Below are 20,083 nucleotides of genomic sequence, written 5' to 3'. Positions count from 1 at the left end.
TGATGGTGATGGTGATGATGATGATCGTGGTGGTGGTAGTGATGATGGTGATGATGATGATGATGGTGAACGTGGTGATGATGATGATTGTGATGGTGGTGGTGGTGATGGTGATGATGGTGGTGATGATGGTGGTGGTGGTGGTGATGATGATGATGATGATGGTGATGATGATGGTGGTGGTGATGATGATGATGGTGATGATGATGTTGGTGATGATGTTGATGATGATGATGGTGATGATTACCTATATTTTCACCAACTTATAGTTATTAATATCATTCATAAAGTCGTGTACACATATGGGATCCATGACTCGTTTAATAGTTTAACACGCTTATGATCTACATTCACATATATATACTCACAAACACGTATACTTACACACATACACGTACACATATACCGCAACTCATTAATGTATGTAAATATACATATACAAAAATATAATCATCACAAGTTGGTGAAAAGTATAGTGATTACGTGTTAAACTGTGAAACGATACTTGATCCCGAAGGTGCACACGACTTTATGAATGATATTAAAAGCTATAAGTTGGTGAAAGTATAGATAATCATGTATAGTGGAGCTGTAAAAATAATGAAGCGAAAAAGAAAAAGACGTTTGGTGCTCGAAAAATCGAAAATAAGAAAAATTCGTAGCTAGTTAGCTACGGATTAGCTACGGAATTCTAACGGAAAGCATATTCCGTAGCTAATCCGTAGGTAATTAGCTACGAATTAGCTACGGAATATGTTTTCCGTTAGAATTCCGTAGCTAATCCGTAACTAATTAATTAGCTACAGATTACCTACGGATATTTCTTATTTTCGATTTTTCGGGTACCAAACGTTGTTTTTTCTGCTTCGTTTTTTTCACACCTCTATTATACATGATTAAATTTATTTTCACCAACTTATAGTTATTGATATCATTCATAAAGTCGTGTACACATACGGGATCCATGACTCGTTTAATGGTTTAACACGCTTATAATCTACATTCACATATAAATACGCACAAACACGTATACATACACACATACACGTACACATATACCACAACTCTTTCATGTATGTAAATATACATATACAAAAATAAATTCATCACAAGTTGGTGAAAAATATAGTAATTACATTGTTAGAACTGTGAAACGAATACTTGATCCCGAAGGTGCACATGACTTTATGAATGATATTAATATCTATAAGTTGGTGAAAGTATAGATAATCATGTATAGTAGAAATGTAAAAAAAACAAAGCAAAAAAAAAACGATGTTTGGTGCCTGAAAAATAGAAAATAAAAAATTTCGTAGCTAATTAGCTACGGAGTAGCTACAGATTTATCTTATTTTTGATTTTTCGGGCATTAAACATCGTTTTTTTCCCTTCGTTTTTTTCCCACCTCTATTATACATGATTATTTTTATTTTCAACAACTTATAGTTATTAATAGTGTTCATAAAGTCGTTTGTACCTTCGAAATCCTTTACTCATTTAATGGTTTAATATTGTATTCGTAGCTATTCCGTAGCCATCGGGTTAACATCCGTAACTATTCCGTAGCTAATTAGCTATGGAATAACTACGGAATAGCGTTCTTAGTTATTCCGTAGCTATTCTGTTACTAAATTAGGGCGTCCCATTCTATAGCTAATCCGTAGCCATTCCGTAGCTAATTAGCTATGAAAATTTTCCGTGGCTATTATCCGTAGGAAAACACCCTTTTTTCTAGTAGTGCAACCCCACCCTCTCACCTTACCTTTCCTACCATACTGTTTTTCCCTATTTAAATGATTGTCTTTGTACGTAAGATAGGGACCAAATGCATAACAAAACAAACAATAAGGATCAAGCATGTAACAATAACAAACAGTAGGGACCTTCCGAATTAAAAAATAAGTTATGAACCAAACGTGCAAATTACCCCAAACCATAGGGATTATTCGTGTAATTTACTCTAATTAATATAATCACAAGTTGTATTTGTTAACATCCATTAAAGGCAATACTATAATTGGGGATTAGGGGGACCATCTCCCATGTGGCTGTCGTCAGAACAATAAGTCAACTCCATTTTTCTAGAATAAATATGTAAGAAAAGTTGGAAAGGATGATTTGCAGAAGGAAAAGAAAAGATAGAAAGATGGCCAGTTCATACTATAATCAATATGTCAGAGACGAGGTTGGAGAAGAATACCCATACCCATACCCATCACATGTTTGTGCACCCAATTTTGTTACCTTCAAGCTGAGTGGTAGGGATGATTATGATTTGTGGAAGACGCAGATGCTATGTCTCTTAAAGAGTCATGGTATGTGTGGTTTCATCGATGGAATATTTGTAAGCCCTCAATCCAGTAGTAGTGTTTCCGGGAAGGAGAAACTGGGTGGCGATCACATTCACTGGCTGTGGACAAGATCAGATGCCTTGGTTAAAGGTTGGATTCTTGGTTCTCTCTCTAAACAAACACTCAGGCATGTATTGGATCGTCTTTCAGAAAAACCCCATCAAGAAAGAAATGCAGCTGATTTCAATGCAAAAGATATATGGGATGAACTTCAGACTCTGTATGATCTTTCAGTTCGCCCACAACTACAGAGTAAGAATGGTCCTACCGTGCTTCCACAAGAGACCGATGAAGGTACAATATCTTCTTTACCGATTTATCGTCCTTTGACTGGATGAATCTTTTTACAAATGGCAAACTTTGCTACAGTAAAATACTACCTAGAAAGGTACCAGGTAAGAAAAAGAAAACATACACAAGGAGTTTACATAACATCCCTAAGCAGTCCAGTTGCAATTTACAAATCTACCCCTGTGTCCCACATACTAGTGAAATTGCCGTTTTTGTCGGAGAGGATTTGACTAGGTGATTAATTTAGATAAATTTATTATTAGACAAAAAATTTAGTCAGCGAAACACTTGTTTAGATAAAGAAGGTAATAATAGAGAGAAAGTGAAGTCTCTTTAGTTATATGCGTGCAAAACGTTTCCAAAAGCAGTTCCTCAATCAAGAAACAGCATATGATATGGTTCCTATTTGTCGCTTTTCTGTTTGAATGTTGAGGTACCTTGTAACATCAACATACATCTCTTTTTTTCTCTTATATCGTACGTCCTTAGTTAAAATCCCAAATGATCACGTATTTTAAAGTACTGGACATATATTCCCTGTCTTGTAGTTTTCTATACCCTGATAACAAAACCATGCAAATTTAGGTAAACAACGAGACAAACGAGCAGATGATCACAAAAGATTGTACAAGTATATTCTATCAAGAGATTGGGAGCGTGTTGCTACATTTTTAAACGAAGAAGTAGTTACAGTGATAGACAAAATCACCAATAATGGAAGCACAGCACTCCATGTAGCAGTTGGGACTTCTAAGGACCTGGAATTCATACAGAAAATGTTGGAAAGGGCACCAGATAGCACACTACTATTGGATGTGCTGAATTCAGATGGAAGCACGCTGCTTCATGTTGCTGCTATCGTTGGCAACACCGAAGCTGCTGAGATGCTGTTGGAAAGAAGCCCAGATTTGTTGTTTGCCAAGGACTACGAGGGTCACACACCATTAGCCATAGCTCTTTCTAATATGCATAGCCAGACGTCTCAGCTTCTGTTGCAACACATCATTACTAACAGGGAGGAGGGGGATTCTATGCTTTCGGGAAGAAGTGGTGATGAGCTTCTAGTTCTGGTCATTTCTTCTAAAGATTTTGGTAAGTGTCCACTATCGGATTCTAATTAATTCCAGTATTAAAAAACTAATCATGTAATTGATATCTTTATCTACGGAATACATGTAGACTTGGCATACCATTTGGCGAGGCATTACAGAACATTACATAGTGACGCTGTGCTAATGGCTCTAGCTCAAAATTACCCATGCGAACCCAATATATTGGAAAAGTATTTAGGTTTGCTGATTTTTATGTTGCGCTGCATGTTTCTTTACCTTTTCAATTTATCATAAGGCCTCTCTAACGTACTCTTATTGTACACCATATTTCGTATGTTGAAGGGACTGAGATAATAAAATGGAAAATAGCCGGTGGTCTGGAAACCGCTTTTGATTATATGGGCCCGTTACGTGGTTTCGGGGTGGAAAAAGCAATAAGGCTGGTCATTGCCGGTAGGTCATGTGTTGATATATTGTTCGATTATTCTTCCTGTATTCGCATGTTTTAGCAACTTTTAACTTCTAACAATTTTTCATATCGCATAATGCAGGGATTTTAATGATTTTAACGCTTTTCGTGGTAATCCCTTGGATGTTAGGTAAGATGAATTAACAATAACCATCATTGTATAAGCAAAATTATTAGACAGAAAAAGGTCTATTTCTTTGTTTGACATGCTGATTTGGGTCTATGTTGCAGTGTGGCCATTTATTAAGGAGAAAGTTCGAATTCATAATGAAGCCACCCGATTATTAAGGAGGGTATGTGTTTTAATACATGTATCGAGTGACCCCAACACGGAACATCACTATTACACAAATCCGCTTTTTGAAGCAACGAGACAAAACGCATATGAAATTGTAGGAAAAATTGTGTCTAGATTCCCAAATGCAATTTGGAGTGCCAATAAAGATGGTCATAACATTATTCAATATGCCGTGATAAGTCGTTCAGAAAAGGTCTACAACCTCCTATATCAGATGAGTGAACATAAGAATGTTTATAGAACAATGAGAGACTCTTCTGGCAACAACCTTTTGCATTTGGCTGCAAGATTAGCACCTACAAACAAACTGAATCTTATATCAGGGGCGGCGTTACAAATACAACGTGAACTACAGTGGTTCAAGGTACGCATCTTTGCTGATTAAAAAATTTTAATCTTATTCCACATACATGATGTTTTAAGACCAAATAGATATTATTCATAAAGCATGGTTAACGTATTGTAATTGTGTAGGAAGTTGAAGGATTTGTATGTCCTTTAAACACCACACAAAAGAACTCTTTTGATGAAACACCACAAATGGTATTTACAAGAGAACACAAGGAGTTGGTGATTGAGGGAGAAAAATGGATGAAGGCCACCGCCGAGTCGTACACAATTTCTGCAGCATTAATCACCACCATTGTGTTTGCAGCGGCTATTACAGTGCCAGGAGGAAACAATCAGGACAAAGGGACACCAATTTTTACCAACAACACCGCCTTCACAGTATTTGCAATATCAGATGCCATATCATTATTCTCAGCTGTTACGTCATTGTTAATGTTTTTGTCGATTCTAACTGCACGTTTTGCTGAACAAGATTTTCTCTTCAAGTTGCCCACAAAGTTAATAATTGGTTTGGCCACCTTGTTCATCTCAACGACAACCATGATAATAGCTTTTGGGGCAACTTTGTACCTTGTGTTTGGCCAAAACAACTCAAGGATTCTTATTCCAATAGTGGTGTTGACATGCCTACCAATTACTTCTTTTATGACGCTGCAGTTCCCCTTAATCATAGAGTTGATGAGTGCAACATATGGTCGTAGTATTTTTGGAAAGAAGAATCCTGCATATGGTTATGACGAGTTTGGGTTGATAATAGATCATCGCTTCTATTAGTTCTTTCCACACGATTATAGTACGATGGATTGAATAGAGGTAGAAAATACCTAAAATTCATTTTGAATTAAATGTGTCAAGGTTGGTCTCTACTTTGTAATATGATAGTTATTTGAGGTATTAAAAGTAGAAATGGTTCTAAATGTTTTGAATTGTATATCCATTCCTATAATTCAAATAAAAATAAAACTTAACAAAATAAAACTATCAACTTTAATGATATTTAGTTTACGGTTTTGCGAAAGCACATTTGCTTTCCATAGAATCATTATCTGATTTTATTGTAGGCCTTATAATCCCATTATGACACAATCTAAACCGAAAAATACTCAAATCCTTATATTATGAACCGGGATCCCTTTCTTCTTGGACGCGGAATATTATCTATTCACCTTCCTCCATACCATGCTTGATCACTTGTGATCATCACTTTGTTAAATAGTAAGCTAGACATATTTAGGCTCTGTTTGATATGCTTCTTACCGGTCCAGTAAAAAGCGAAGGGCATGTTTCATTTGATGTTGACCATAAGATGTTTTTGTCTCTGTTTGTTAAATAGTAAGCTAGACATATTTAGGCCCTATTTGATATGTCTTTTAACGGTCCAATAAAAAGTTGCTTGTTTGATTTGATGCTGACCATAAGATGAATTTGTCTCGGCTTGTTAAATAGCAAGCTAGACATATTTAAGCCATGTTTGATATGCCTCTTACAGGTTCAGTAAAAATCTAAGGGGCTGTTTGATTTGAGGCTCACCATAAGATGTTTTAGTCTTAGTTTGTTAAAGCTAGACATATTTAGGACTTGTTTTTTGTTTGATATGCCTCTTACTGGTTCACTAAAAAGCTAAGAGCTTGTTTGATTAGTATCTCTTACTAGGCCAGCAATAATAGCTGATTTGGTCCACCAAAAAATATAGTGGGAACAAATCCTTTGTGTGCCCTTATCCCAAAATACACATGCTCCTTAACGCTTCTTCTTCCTTGTCGATAAATTCATGAATGAATGCAAGACTACAGCTCCATCGCTTCCTCCTCAACCGTCGTCCTCCTCCATACCCGTCGCAATCGCCATCGTTGTCGTTGGTCTCTTCCTCCTACATCGTCCCTTTAGTTTCTTATATCATATCCTCTCTATCTCTGCAAAATGATTTCTCATTGACGATCAATTTTGAAATAGATTGTTCAGAGGCTTGTGTTTGTTTATGGATGGTATCGATTTGTGTTTGGATTTATGATATGTTTAGAATACCATCATTGTATAGATATGGAGATAATCATGTCACTAATCTCATTGATTCGATTGTGTTTTGTGTTGGGTTAATGAACTTTTTTTTTAATTACTTGCTCGTGTTTGAAGAAATGCTAACATTACATGAATACATCATAATCTCCTCATATTACTTATTATTCTGTTTTATTATTGAGTTTTTGCATAAATTTTTAGTGGGTATGTGGAGAAATACCAGCTCTTAGGGATACTTTGTATTGTTCTTGTAAAGAACTTCATTTTGTTCTATTGAATTTTAATAGTTTACAAGCAGGTAGTAGATTGAGGGTTATGTAAACAAGGAAAGAAAAATCACTTATTTATGTGTGTCGTGTGGTTCATGTTGCAAACTATTCACAACCTAAATTGATCATTTACGTTTTTATTTCATAAGCATTTTATGTTGTCATACTCTTCTCATTGATTACGATTTAACTATTCACAACTTAAATTGATGATTTATGTGTAATGTTTATCGGTATTATGTACCAATTTTCAGGACATGGGTTTTCTTGTAGAGGATTTGTAGCTTCCTAAAGGTGCTTGCATTTGATCTCGTGTCAACATATTAGTTGCTGATACGATGATTATTTGAGTATGTATATTAACTGAATGTTGTAGTTAAACATAGATATATTATGATGAGATGACGGATGAGCATAAAAAGATTGTATTTTTTACAAGTTTCTTGATGTTTGAGTTCATTGATGTGACCAGGAACTAGCAATAGCCTTCAATGAAAGTGGCGTTAATCTCTTTTATCTCAATAGATGGGCAATTGCGTAATTTTGTTGGGTTGGTTGGGGGAGGGGGTTTATTGACAAATTGGTAATCATAGTTTCATGTTATAAATAAAATGGTAAACCATAAAGGAATTATTATAGAAAATTGTTTGAGAGTAATATAGTCATTTTAAACGATCTCTTAGATGCAAAATCAAACAGCAAGTTTCAGTAAGAAGTTAACTTAGTCATAACTTCTAACCCAGTCAACTCTTATTCAGTTAGTAACTATCAAACGACTCCTAAGTCTAAGAAGCTAACTCAGTCAAAACTTCTAACTCAGTTAACTCTAACCCTGTTAATAACTATCAAACGACCCCTAAGTCTCCCTCGGTCTTAGTTAGGTCATTTGATACCACCCATTCGTAACACCTACTCAACCATACACCTCTTACTCAGTAATCACTAAAATTACGCTAACTGGAAATATGCACGTTCACCCACCTCATTTACCCAAGACGATGACAGCTCTCCTCCACATATGACATCTCTTCCATCATTGTCGGTTCCTCCCACCTCCGATCTACTCCTTTACTGCCTCCTTCTATCGCCTCCTAGCACCACCTTCCAGCGTTGCATCGCACCTCCGACCTCCTTAGCAGTAAGAAAACCCATTCTTATTCCTCCATTTTTCTGTTCGAAAAACCATCTACTTGAAACGGAAATTTATATTGTACATAGTGAATTTTAGCAAATAAATTGATTTTGAACCCATGTAAACCTCAATTCAAATTTCCTTTAATTTGGTTTCAGTTTAAAATTTTGTGACATCCTCAAATTCACGGTCATTTTAAAAAAATTTATATATTTTTATTTAAAAATCAGAGTATTGCGGAATTTGTTCCTTGAAAACATGATAAATAATATTATAAAAGGAACTATGCACTCACTTGTTAAAGTGATGACTCCAAACCCCGGCAACGCTTCGTTTCTAACAATTTATTTTCCTTCGACGAAACCTGGTATAATTATCACTAGATTTTAGTCTAATATTTATTGCGACTAATTATTAGTCTAGGTTTACGAGCGATATTCTTTTATAAGTGTTAAACAATACTTTTCAACCACTATGTACAGACAGGGGCCAGACATGAAACACTGGAGGGCATGACCATTTTGGCATTTTAAGTTGTTTTGAAACCCAACAACCCTATGCAGCCTTTCAAACCAGATTCCCCGTACCGTGAGCAGTTAAAATGTATTATAATAACACTTTGTATATTTTATAATACTTACATATATTGTTTATAGGTTCATAATAACGATAATAAACTTAAACATAAGTTATACTTAAAGTAGGGTAAGTATAACTTACTTACAATGGGGTTTGGCTAGGAACCGGGCTCTTTGGGGGCAGAAATTCCGTGCTGAAATCTCTTCTTCTTGGAGCCTTCTAGCATTCCGGGACTCACCGCTAGCACTCGAGAAGTGCTAGGGAATGGGGCCGGCTAAGAGGGGTGTTTGAGAGAGAAAGAATGGAAATGTGTGAGTTTTTGGGTGATTTGCACCTCTATTTATAGGTTGAGTCTGGTTCGAATGCAGGGTATTCCCTTGCTGAACGTTGGGCATTCATGGATAGGTGTCATCATCTGGTGCCAAGCCGTGGTGAGGAAGCAATGGCTCAGATCGCGCCACGTGTCGCTCGCAGGTTACTCCAAAAACTAATTTTCTTTTAAGATCCGTAACTTTTGCATATGAGCTCTGTTTTTGACTTTCTTTATATCCACGCGAAGGTATTGACGAGATCTACAACTTTCATTTAGACTTTGTCGGCTAATTTTGAGTTTATTTTTAAACATATATTTTAACAGACTTAGATAGTTAAAATCATTTAAAAATTCATAACTTATTCATCCGACGTCCGTTTTTATTGTGTTTATATCGTTGAGCTCCTATTAGTGATATCTTCAATTATCATTTAGGTTGTGTCAGCTAAACGGGTTGTGCACTTTTATGCTAAATCTTAGAAAAATCATAACTTCCTCAAACGAAGTAAGATTTGGACGTTCTTTTTTTTGTACGCTTTGGGCTTAACATACACTATGAATTTCATTTATATCACTAAGGCTAAAAAGTAAATTATAAAAAATTCACTTTTTACGTTACGTGGAGCCGTGTCGGTTTTGTCGCAAAACTTCGACGGGTCATAACTTCTTCGTTATAAGTAGGATTTTAGAGTTCTTTATATGTACGGAATCCATGTGAAATATACTATAATTTGGTTAAGATTATTTATTCCAAATAATTTTCTATGAAAAATTCATTTTTAACGTTTATTATCTCTAAATTGACTTGCCCGAATCTGCAGGCATTGACCATTGAAGTTTTTGTTCAGGAATCACGATCCTTTATATTATTTTATCATCAAATAACTTTTATTTCCTTAATTTTGGTTTGCTATGTCCTTCATTATCAGAAAGATGTGTGGGAGTCCATATTTTTCCTTACAACATCTTCGGTGTTTACGTAGTGGAATAAAAAAGGAGATACATTTGCTTCAAAATCATTTGATAGAGCAAAGATGCTTGGTTCTCCAATTGGAATTTCAAATTCTCATGGGACTTCAACTTGTACATTCAGCTAAATTCATCACCTTTATCTACCACAACCACATTTGGTTTTTTTTGTGGTGTGACTTTATACTTTTTGGTTACTGGAATGTTTCTTGAATGACATTCAACCAAAATTCAACTTGGATATTCAACCAAACTTCATCACCTAGATGCATGGGATTTTTTAACTACATTTATGGTCTAGTGGGAGAAATAAAAATGGCGGCTTGTTAGGCATCTCTATTCTCTGGTGCATTGGTGTATTGTTAAAACAAAACAAATCTAGGTTTTTAGTTTTGGTGAAATTTTGAGAGTGCATAGCTATAATCTGGTAGTTGTAGAGTCCATATCTCCTTCATTTACATGGTGGTTTCTTCTTTTTCAAGCCTCATTTTGTTATAGGATCTATTATAATTTTCTTCTTTCATGAACACTATATAATTTTGCTAACATGTTGTGAATCATGGTTGTTTCCATTTGGATTTGAAATGATTTATCAAATAGTTACGTTGTATCCTCCACAAAATAGAACAAAAGGGTCCATTTTGATTATTCAGCACAGTCAGTCGGATGCATAATCAAACAATATTGTTCAACTAGAGCAGACTCAATCAAAGCTTATGTTTTCTCTATTGATAGCAATAACCTATAAACATCAAGAAACCCTAAGGGAAGGCTATAAAAATCGAAATTCATATAGATCTAGGGTTACATACCTTTTTGATTATTGTAGCAAATAATCACACCAATTCCTTTCTTCAAATACCTTGGAAAGCAAGCACCAGAAATCTAATGTCTCTAATGGTTTGTACCCAAAACCCTAGCAAATAGAAGACTTGAGAAGGGAGGATGGGAGACCAAATTTTTGGCTCTTAGGTCATCAAGGAAAATGTTCGAAAATAATAGGCCAAAGGACCCTATTTATAGCTAATAGAGGAAGCTTTGGATAACCCTAATTTAAATGTAATATTAATATTTCAAATTTGGTAATTATCCAACTTCTTAATTATCCATAAGGAATATTCTAGAAACCCTAATTATCCTCTTAAAACTGTCCAACTCTAGGAAGGTTCTGGAATTCCTTCTTGTTCAACTATTGAACAATTACAACTTAAGCCCTTGTACTTCATATTAATTCTAATTAACCCGAAATTAATTCTAATTAATTTCTGATTAACTCTTTATTAATTATTACTATTTTCAATTAATATATTAATCATATAATATATTAATAAATCATTTATTTCAATTTCTAATTAATTTATTAATCACATAATAAATTAACAAATCACACACTCTCTCTCTCTCTCCAAAAGTCATTCTATTCGGTTACTAGTTATGAGGGCAACCCAAAAACAACTTTGCTTCCAATTACAAGGATATACCAATTTAGTTACTAGCTTAGACACCTTAATCCAACAAATGGCTTGATACTTAATTTAAATATAGTATAACCAGGTAAGCCATATTGCCAAAAGTATTACAAATACAGACAATAGGCACACATAGCATCTAAGTAGTTAAAAAATATTTTGTATCTATATGTAGAATGAAAGTAATTATGCACTCACTTTTTAAAAGTGTATGACATTTGGACAACGCTTCGCTTATCACTTTAGCTTTTCCTTTGATATGACTTAGGTACGAATATCACTAAGCCTTAGTCTTATATTCTTATGACTAATGATGTTCTAGATTCCTTAGTGATCCCAATGTCTACTGATCTCACTATAAACACCTCACTAAATCTAGCCTAGACATCACTCTCATAAGTAGATCAATCGGTCTTTTGACTTGAAATAACTTAATAATTTTATTTATAGAATCATAACAGCGACTATGAATATAAATATAAGTTACACTTAAAGCATTGTAAGTGTTGCTTAACTTACAAAAGTTTTAGCGAAAAAGGACAGAAAATTATAGGCAGAATCTCGACCTGATAGCTCCTTTTTTTCAGGCTCCTAGCTACCCTAGAGCCTAGCTAAATTGTTTAAAATTTTGGAAAATTCAGACCTTAAAAACCGGAGAGTCTTCAGAAAGAGATATGAGAATTTGGGATGAGAGATATAGAAAATTTGAGGGGTATTTATAGTTGAACAAGCGTGTGCCCTTTAAGCGATGTTGCTCTAGCCCCCCCCCCCCCCCCCCTCCCCTATCTCCACTGTCAACACCAGATCTATCCACGTCACCATGTCGGCAACCTGTTGTGCGTCGCGCCTCTCGTACATGCACATGCAAATTTATGATTTTTCAAAAAAAATCATATTTTCTTCATACGAGGTCCGTGTTCGATGTTCTTTATATCCACGCGTAGCTATTGACAAGTAATATAACTTTCATTTAGACTTCATCGGCTAACTCTAAGTTTATTTTTAAAGTTACACTTTTAACAAGCTTAGACTGTGAAAGTACGTATAAAAATCATAACCCTTCCATACGACATACGTTCTCGACTGTCTTTATATCGACAGATTCCTATTTACGAGATCTCCGATTCTTATTTAGATTGTTTTGCCTAACAATCAATCAATTTTAAATTCGATTTCTGTGTCGCACATTAGTATACTGAAACTTCAAAAAATTATAACTTCCTCATATGAAGTCAGATTTTGACGTTTGTTTATATGAACGCTCTTGGTTTAACGATTACTATGATTTTCATTTAGATTACTTAGACAAATAAGCAACCAAAATCCGATTCACTGTTCATGTTCATGACATGCAAAGTTATGTCGGTTTGATTGTGGAACTGCGAAGAAGCATAACTTCTTCGTACGAAGTCGGATTTAAGTGCTCCAGTAACGCCCGATATGCCAAGAAAAATCTTTAGCTAATTATTATTTTTCTCTCTTTTTGGCTTGAGGACCTCATACACTGGCGTACATAAGGTACGCCAGGCATACTTCGAAGCATGCATGACAAGGGATTAGCCCCCTGGTACGTTGGGCGTACGTCAGCCAAGGGCAAACCCTAATTTTTAGGGTTTGCACCTTATACCCCCCCCCATAACTCACTCCTTATCAACCTCTATTTCCTCTTTTAAACTGTATCTCGAAACCCTAACCCATTTCTCAAGAGATTGACCATTGTGTGTGTTTTGGTGTATATTGAAGAAGAAGAAGAAGAAGACTTGTGTAGAAGCACTGGACGAGTGGGAGCTTGTAGATACAGGGATTATTCACTCTTTCCGACTTATTGGAGGTATAAAGTCTTAACCTTGCTCATCCTATGTTTAGATGTAGATTTGGGGAAGATACAACTTGTCCTTAAATAAATGGGAGTTGTCATGGTAGTAGCAGGAGCATGTAATCTGTAAAAAAGAAATTTAACTATATAAACCCATGTTTTATGAATGTTTTACCAGCAATGTGTTGACCAGAAATGATCTTTAATTTGGGTGGAAGAAAGTGTTTGGATTGAGATTTGACCTCGATCAGATGAAGATAAGCAGGCATGGCCTAGAAGAACAAAAGCAAATTCCCCAATTTGTGCAAGGGACATTCCAACATACACTAGTAAAAGGTTGTGTACTCTCTTGATTATTGGTTAATGGGTTCCCCACCTGGGTTATAAGGTGGAGTGTTTGAAATTTTCAGGAATGTTAATATATATATATATATATATATATATATATATATATATATATATATATATATATATATATATATATATATATATATATATATATATATAGTAGGGTCCGGTTTCTGTAAGGACTCATTTTAAAGTGAGAATTCATGAGTACACTATAAAAAATTGAAAAAAAATCTAAAAAAATACAAATCATAAAATCAAGCATAGATCTATGTCCGGAAGAAAAAAAAATTGTATCATTAAAAGTGATCCATGATTCAATTTTAATTTTTTATTTTGTATCATTATAATCCATTATTCAATTTTATTGATGTAAATTTTTTTTCTCCCGAACATAGATTAATGCTCGATTTTATGATTTGTATTTTCTTTAGATTTTTTTTCAATTTTTTAAAGTGTACTCACGAGTCATCACTTTAAAATGAGTCATCATCCCATCCTGTTTCTATATAGTATCCATATGAATTTATATAAAGTGAATAATCAAATTAATCGTGTGCAAAAAATATTGGGTTCAAATTACTTTACTACTTTTACAGTATATTAATGGCAAATAATTTTCATTACTGTCGATTGCTAATTAACTTTTTCTAATCAATATTCTTTGCTTAGCATCTTACGTTAGAAATGGTATAACTTCCGAAGGATGCAATCTTAATTAAATTAGTGGCTTTGTGGGCACCACAAATTAATTAATGATCAACTCCAATTTTCTATTTAAGACATGTAAGAGGATGCAACGAGAATCGAAAGAAAGAATAAAAACATATAAACATGGAAAGCTCAAGCTCTAATCCACATGAACCACATGTCGCACTGGAAGTTGGAGAAGAAGAATACCCATATCCATCACATGTTTGTGCATCAAACCTTACTAGTGTGAAGCTGAGTGGTAAGGCCAAGTTTGTTATGTGGAAAACACAGACGCTATGTCTGTTAGAGAGTCATGGTATGTCTGGTTTCATAGATGGAACGCTTGTAAGCCCTCAAACAAGTATTTCCGGGAAAGAGAAAGTGGGTGACCATCAAACTCATCACAAGCTGAAGCAGTGGAGAAGATCAGATGCCCTGGTGAAGAGTTGGATTCTTAGTTCTCTCTCTGAAGAAACACTAGGGTATGTTCTGAAACGTCTCTCAGAGAAACTCCATCATCAAGAGAGAAATGCATCTGATTTTAGTGCAAAAGATGTATGGGATGAACTGCAGACTATCTATGGTCCTGCTGTTCTTCCACAATTGCTAGTTTCAGGTACAACCTTTAATTTATTTCGATATTCCAAGTCTCATATACATGATAAAAAAAGGTTTTACATAGAGTTTTTACTACGAATCTATGATACCCGTTGGCTGTTGATTCCACTTCATTTAAATCCATTCTTCCTCCTTTGAAATTAATCCCTATTTATTAGACTAGATGGACAACATCTATATTTTCTCTATATATCTTATCGTTTTTTTACCTTCATAACAACATTACGCAAATTAATTAGATAAACCGCAAGACATAAGAGAAGCATGGTCAGACCAATATTTAATATTAAAAGAACAAGAAGACAAGTCTGCACTCCAAAAATTATACCGGGCTGCTATATCAGGAGATTGGGATTCCGTCCATGCTGTTTTAACGAGACAAAACATTACTGTGATAGACAAAATCACGAATAATGGCAACACAGCACTCCATATAGCAGTGGGTGCAACCAAGAAGGCAGACCTATTACAGAAACTGCTGGAAAAGACACCGGAGAACACACAACTGTTGGATCTAAGAAATGCAGATGGAAGCACGCTACTTCATGTTGCTGCCATTGTTGGCAACACCGAAGCTGCTGACATGTTGGTGGGAAGAAACCCAGATTTGTTATTAGCCAAGGACAACGAGGGTCACACGCCACTAGCCATAGCTCTATCTAATATGCATACTCAGACGTCTAAGCATCTGTTACAATACATTAATACTGACATAGAGAAGGATGCTCTGTTTTCTGGCACAAGTGGTGAAGAGCTTCTAGTTGTTGTTATATCTTCTAAAGATTTTGGTAAGTGTAATTTCACTGGATTCGTCATTCAAATTCCAATAGTATAAAAACTAACCACTTGGGATAACTTTAGAATATTTATGTATGTAGGTTTGGCGAATGATTTGGTGTTTCACTACAATCGTGGGTCATTGGATACTGACGCTGTGCCAATGGCTATAGCTCAAAATTTCCCATGCTGTAGTATCTTGGAAGAATATACAAGTTTGTTGATGTTTTTAATTATCTTGATTTTGCATGTTTTTTATATTCTCATGATTATAAGGCCTCTCTAACGAACTTATGGTACACTGATTTTTCTATGTTGAAGGGAATATTGATATAATGCATGGCAGAGTAGAAGCAGTTTTCCGAAAGGCTTTTTATTCTGTGCATAACAGATGCGGCTTCTTGCTGGTTGGTATAGTATGGTGGATATTCTTGTTCGGTATGTCATTTGATATTGTGTTCGACAGATCTTTATGTTGTAGTTGCTATTTGTTTAATTTGGCATACACAAAACAACCAGCAATAAGAATTAAGTGTTATCTCAATTTTTAACTTATTGGTTGCACAATACATAACTTTATGATTCTAACAAACTTTGTATAATGTAATGCAGGTTTTTATGGGATTATTATGCTTTTCCCACTAATCCTTAAGTTGTTAGGTAAGACGAATCAAATATTAACATCATTGAATAACCAAAATAGAATTGAGAGAAAATGTCTATTTCTTTTTTAAAGATTGTTCATTTGAATCTATGATGTAGTGTCGCCATTCATTAAAGAGCGAGTTCGAATTCGTATGGAAGCTATCAATTTATTAGCTAAAGTATGTGAGTCGATAAAGTTCTGCAAACACTCCAGCAATTACCATCACTATTATACGAATCCAATTCTTGAAGCCACGAGACAAAATGCATACGAATTTGTAGAATTTATTGTGTCCAACTTTCCAGATGCAATTTGGTGTGCCAACGAAGATGGTCACAATATTATTCAATATGCTGTGATAAGTCGTTCAGAGAAGGTTTATAACCTACTATATCAGATGAGCGAACATAAGAATGTTTATAGAACAATTAAAGACCCCTATGGAAATAACTTGTTACATTTGGCTGCAAGATTGGCACCTAATGACAAATTGAATCGTATATCAGGGGCAGCTTTACAAATACAACGTGAACTGCAATGGTTTAAGGTAGGAACCTTTGATTAATCAAATTTTTAATATCTAATGTTTAGAGACCATGTATTATTTATAAAGCATGGTTAACACATTCTAATATTGTAGGAAGTTGAAGGATTTGTATGTCCTCTAAACATCATACAAAAGAACTCTTTCGACGAAACACCTCAAATGGTATTCACAAGAGAACACAAGGACCTTGTGATTGAGGGAGAAAAATGGATGAAGTCCACTGCAGAATCATACACGATTACAGCTGCATTGATCACCACCATTGTGTTTGCAGCAGCTATTACAGTGCCCGGAGGAAACAAGGACACTGGGATACCGACTTTTACTAACAACAATGCATTCAAAATATTTGCAATATCAGATGCGATATCGTTATTCACATCAGCTACTTCATTGTTAATGTTTTTGTCAATTCTCACTGCACGTTTTGCAGAACAAGACTTTCTCTTCATGCTGCCTACAAAGTTGATCATTGGTTTGGCTACCTTGTTCATTTCAACGACAGCCATGATATCAGCTTTTGGTGCAACATTGTACCTTGTATTTGGTCAAAGCAGCTCAATGATTCTTATTCCAATAGCTGTTTTGACATGTCTACCAATTACTTCTTTTGTAACCCTCCAGTTCCCTCTCGTCGTAGACTTGATGAGTGCCACATATGGTCGTAGTATTTTTCGTAAGCAAGATGATAGTATATTCTATTAAATCTTTATTCATGATTATAGTGAATTAAATAGATGTGAAAAGTGGCATAAATACTCATCTTTATGCATGATTATAGTGAATTAAATAGATGTGAAAAGTGGCATAAATACTCATTTCATTTTGAGTTGTATATGTGATTATCTAAATAGAGGTGATAAGTATTCGGAACTAGATATGGTCTCTACCTTGTAATGATGATTATTTGAGATATTAGAATAGAGAAATAAGGAATCGGTGATAAGTAAAGATCTGAATACTTTTAGAAAGAAAATGCTTTTATTAAACAGAAATGCCTAGAAATTTGCTTGACAAATGGCGAAAAAAGCTACAACAAAAACAAACTTGTACATTTTGAATGTCATCTAAAAGGTTAGGAGGAGATTTAAGTTAACAGAATTGTATATACTGGAAGAACACAAACAGAATTGCCTCAACACGCATAAATATTGTTGAAGTAAAAATAACTCAAAACTCCAATCTGAATATTCAGGATCCTAAATATCTATATATACTCATCAAACATATCAAAATATAACTAGGAAACCTAAAGGTAATCAAATAAAACTTTGCTTATAAAGCATTCCTTATTGCTCAAGGAAAACTCGAAAACCTTGGACAACATTCCAAGACTTGGACAACACTCTAAGCACTCTTTGATCTAGACCAGAACACTCCAACTAGCCACATCTATCTTAGATAATTCGCAAAAAATCACCCCTGGATTTCTGATAGGAAGGTAATTCTTGCACGCCAAGCAACGATCTCATTTTTATGAACCTTATCCGAGCCAAGGTCTTTGTAAGCTAATTTGCACGTTGCTTGTCCCCGGGAACATGTTCAACTATCACTTGTTCGTTTTTAACACGTTCTCGAATAAAGTGAAAACGAGTGTGAATATGTTTGCTTCTACCATGGAAGACTAGATTCTTTGACAGGGAAATTGTTGATTTGTTGCCTATTAGAATCAGCAACTTCTGTTTCTTCATTCCTGTCAGCTCAGCCAATAACTCCTTTAATCAAACTAATTGACATGCAACTTCAATAGCTGCCATGAACTCAGCTTCACATGAGGAAAATGCTATTGTATCTTGCTTTTGAGAACACCAAGTTATAGGTGAATCGCTAATGTAGAAAACAAGTCTGGTTGTTCTTCTACCGTCATCTACACCAACATTATGATTGCTATCACGGTAACCTAGCAAGCTCAAATCTTTACTCTGTTTGTATATTATTCCAAAAGATGTTGTTCCGCATAAATAACGAAGAATTTGCTTAATATCATGTGCATGATATTCTCATGGACTTTGCATGTAACAGCTAACTACTCCAACTAAAAATGCTAAACCTAGACGCGTATGCAAGATGTATCTTAAGCAACCCACTAGTTTTCGATAATGGGCAACTTCAACTTCAGGTTAATCTTCAGCTTTAGATAATTTTAGTCATCGGCTCCATCGGACATTGAGTTGCATTACACTCCTACATGCATGCTTCTTTTAGAATTTTCATGGCATAACTTTCTTGTTTCACCTTTACACAATCGTTTTCTTACAATACTTCAATACCCAAGTAGCAAGTTAGTTCACCAAGGTCCGACATTTCAAATTGTAACGCATTTAGTTTCTTGAATTGGTTTATAAACTCTAGACTTGTTCCCGTTACGAATAAATCATCTACATAAATTGCAATAATGATGAATTCTCCAGTTGAAACCTTTCTATAAACAACATTTTCTTCCATGCACCATTCAAAACCCATATTTTTCCAAATATTATTAAGTTTCAAATTTCATGCTCTTGGGGATTGTCGAAGACCATATAGTGCTTTTGCTAATTTGTAGACTTTTCTTACTTCGCCTTGCTTTATAAAAACTTCAGGTTGACAAACGTACACTTCTTCCTTAAAATCACCATACAAAAATGTCGTTTTTACATCCAAGTGATGAATCTTCACCCATACCCAGCTACGAGAGCAATTAATAGTCTTATTGTCTCGAGACAAGCTACCGGCGCGAATACTTCATCAAAATCAATACATTGCTCTTGTACATAGCCTTTAGCAACTAGACTCACTTTGTACCTTATAATTGATCCATTCGTATTTTTTTGATTTTGTATAACCATCTTGAACCGATAGACTTAGCATCTTTAGGAGGGGAAACAAGCTTCCATGTATCATTTTTCTTAATCGAGTCAATCTCAGCCTTCATTGCATTGAGCCAATCCTTATTCATTTTGGCTACTTTAAAATTCTTTGGCTCCTCATCAAAAGTTAAACATTAAATGATCTGCATTTAACTCTTAGTCATTTAATCTTCTTAGCAAAACCGAAGCTCGAGTGGAATGATGAAGTGGAATATCCCCTTCATTGA

General features: G+C 34.9%; 2 protein-coding genes across 2 annotated transcripts; both read left to right on the top strand.

Annotated features, from left to right (window-relative positions):
* The first annotated feature begins 2,104 nt into the window (after positions 1-2,104).
* Positions 2,105-5,729, top strand: LOC111905745 (uncharacterized). The gene is made up of 7 exons (XM_023901479.3): positions 2,105-2,645; positions 3,228-3,734; positions 3,822-3,932; positions 4,037-4,147; positions 4,246-4,293; positions 4,395-4,825; positions 4,936-5,729. The coding sequence occupies exons 1-7, from the start codon at positions 2,114-2,116 to the stop codon at positions 5,584-5,586; spliced, it is 2,391 nt and encodes a 796-aa protein (XP_023757247.2). The 5' UTR covers positions 2,105-2,113; the 3' UTR covers positions 5,587-5,729.
* Positions 5,730-14,532: 8,803 nt separating this feature from the next.
* LOC111905753 (uncharacterized) lies at positions 14,533-18,163 on the top strand. Its single transcript, XM_042896490.2, has 7 exons — positions 14,533-15,035; positions 15,277-15,825; positions 15,916-16,029; positions 16,136-16,252; positions 16,427-16,474; positions 16,577-17,007; positions 17,101-18,163. The coding sequence occupies exons 1-7, from the start codon at positions 14,561-14,563 to the stop codon at positions 17,710-17,712; spliced, it is 2,346 nt and encodes a 781-aa protein (XP_042752424.1). The 5' UTR covers positions 14,533-14,560; the 3' UTR covers positions 17,713-18,163.
* Positions 18,164-20,083: the final 1,920 nt, after the last annotated feature.

The sequence above is a fragment of the Lactuca sativa genome, chromosome 7 (assembly GCF_002870075.4).
Source record: "Lactuca sativa cultivar Salinas chromosome 7, Lsat_Salinas_v11, whole genome shotgun sequence".
In the NCBI taxonomy this organism is placed as follows: Eukaryota; Viridiplantae; Streptophyta; class Magnoliopsida; order Asterales; family Asteraceae; genus Lactuca; species Lactuca sativa.
Note: the sequence above shows the minus strand (reverse complement) of the source record. Positions and strands in the feature narration are given on the sequence as shown.

What these genes read in the sequence shown, in the direction of transcription:
- LOC111905745 (XM_023901479.3), top strand. Translation starts at nt 2,114, where the DNA reads ATGATTTGCAGAAGGAAAAGAAAAGATAGAAAGATGGCCAGTTCATAC. An exon ending in CATTTCTTCTAAAGATTTTG is followed by an intron (nt 3,735 to 3,821) that starts GTAAGTGTCCAC and finishes GAATACATGTAG; the next exon opens with ACTTGGCATACCATTTGGCG. An exon ending in GTGAACTACAGTGGTTCAAG is followed by an intron (nt 4,826 to 4,935) that starts GTACGCATCTTT and finishes GTAATTGTGTAG; the next exon opens with GAAGTTGAAGGATTTGTATG.
- LOC111905753 (XM_042896490.2), top strand. Translation starts at nt 14,561, where the DNA reads ATGGAAAGCTCAAGCTCTAATCCACATGAACCACATGTCGCACTGGAA. An exon ending in TATATCTTCTAAAGATTTTG is followed by an intron (nt 15,826 to 15,915) that starts GTAAGTGTAATT and finishes TTATGTATGTAG; the next exon opens with GTTTGGCGAATGATTTGGTG. An exon ending in ATGGTGGATATTCTTGTTCG is followed by an intron (nt 16,253 to 16,426) that starts GTATGTCATTTG and finishes AATGTAATGCAG; the next exon opens with GTTTTTATGGGATTATTATG.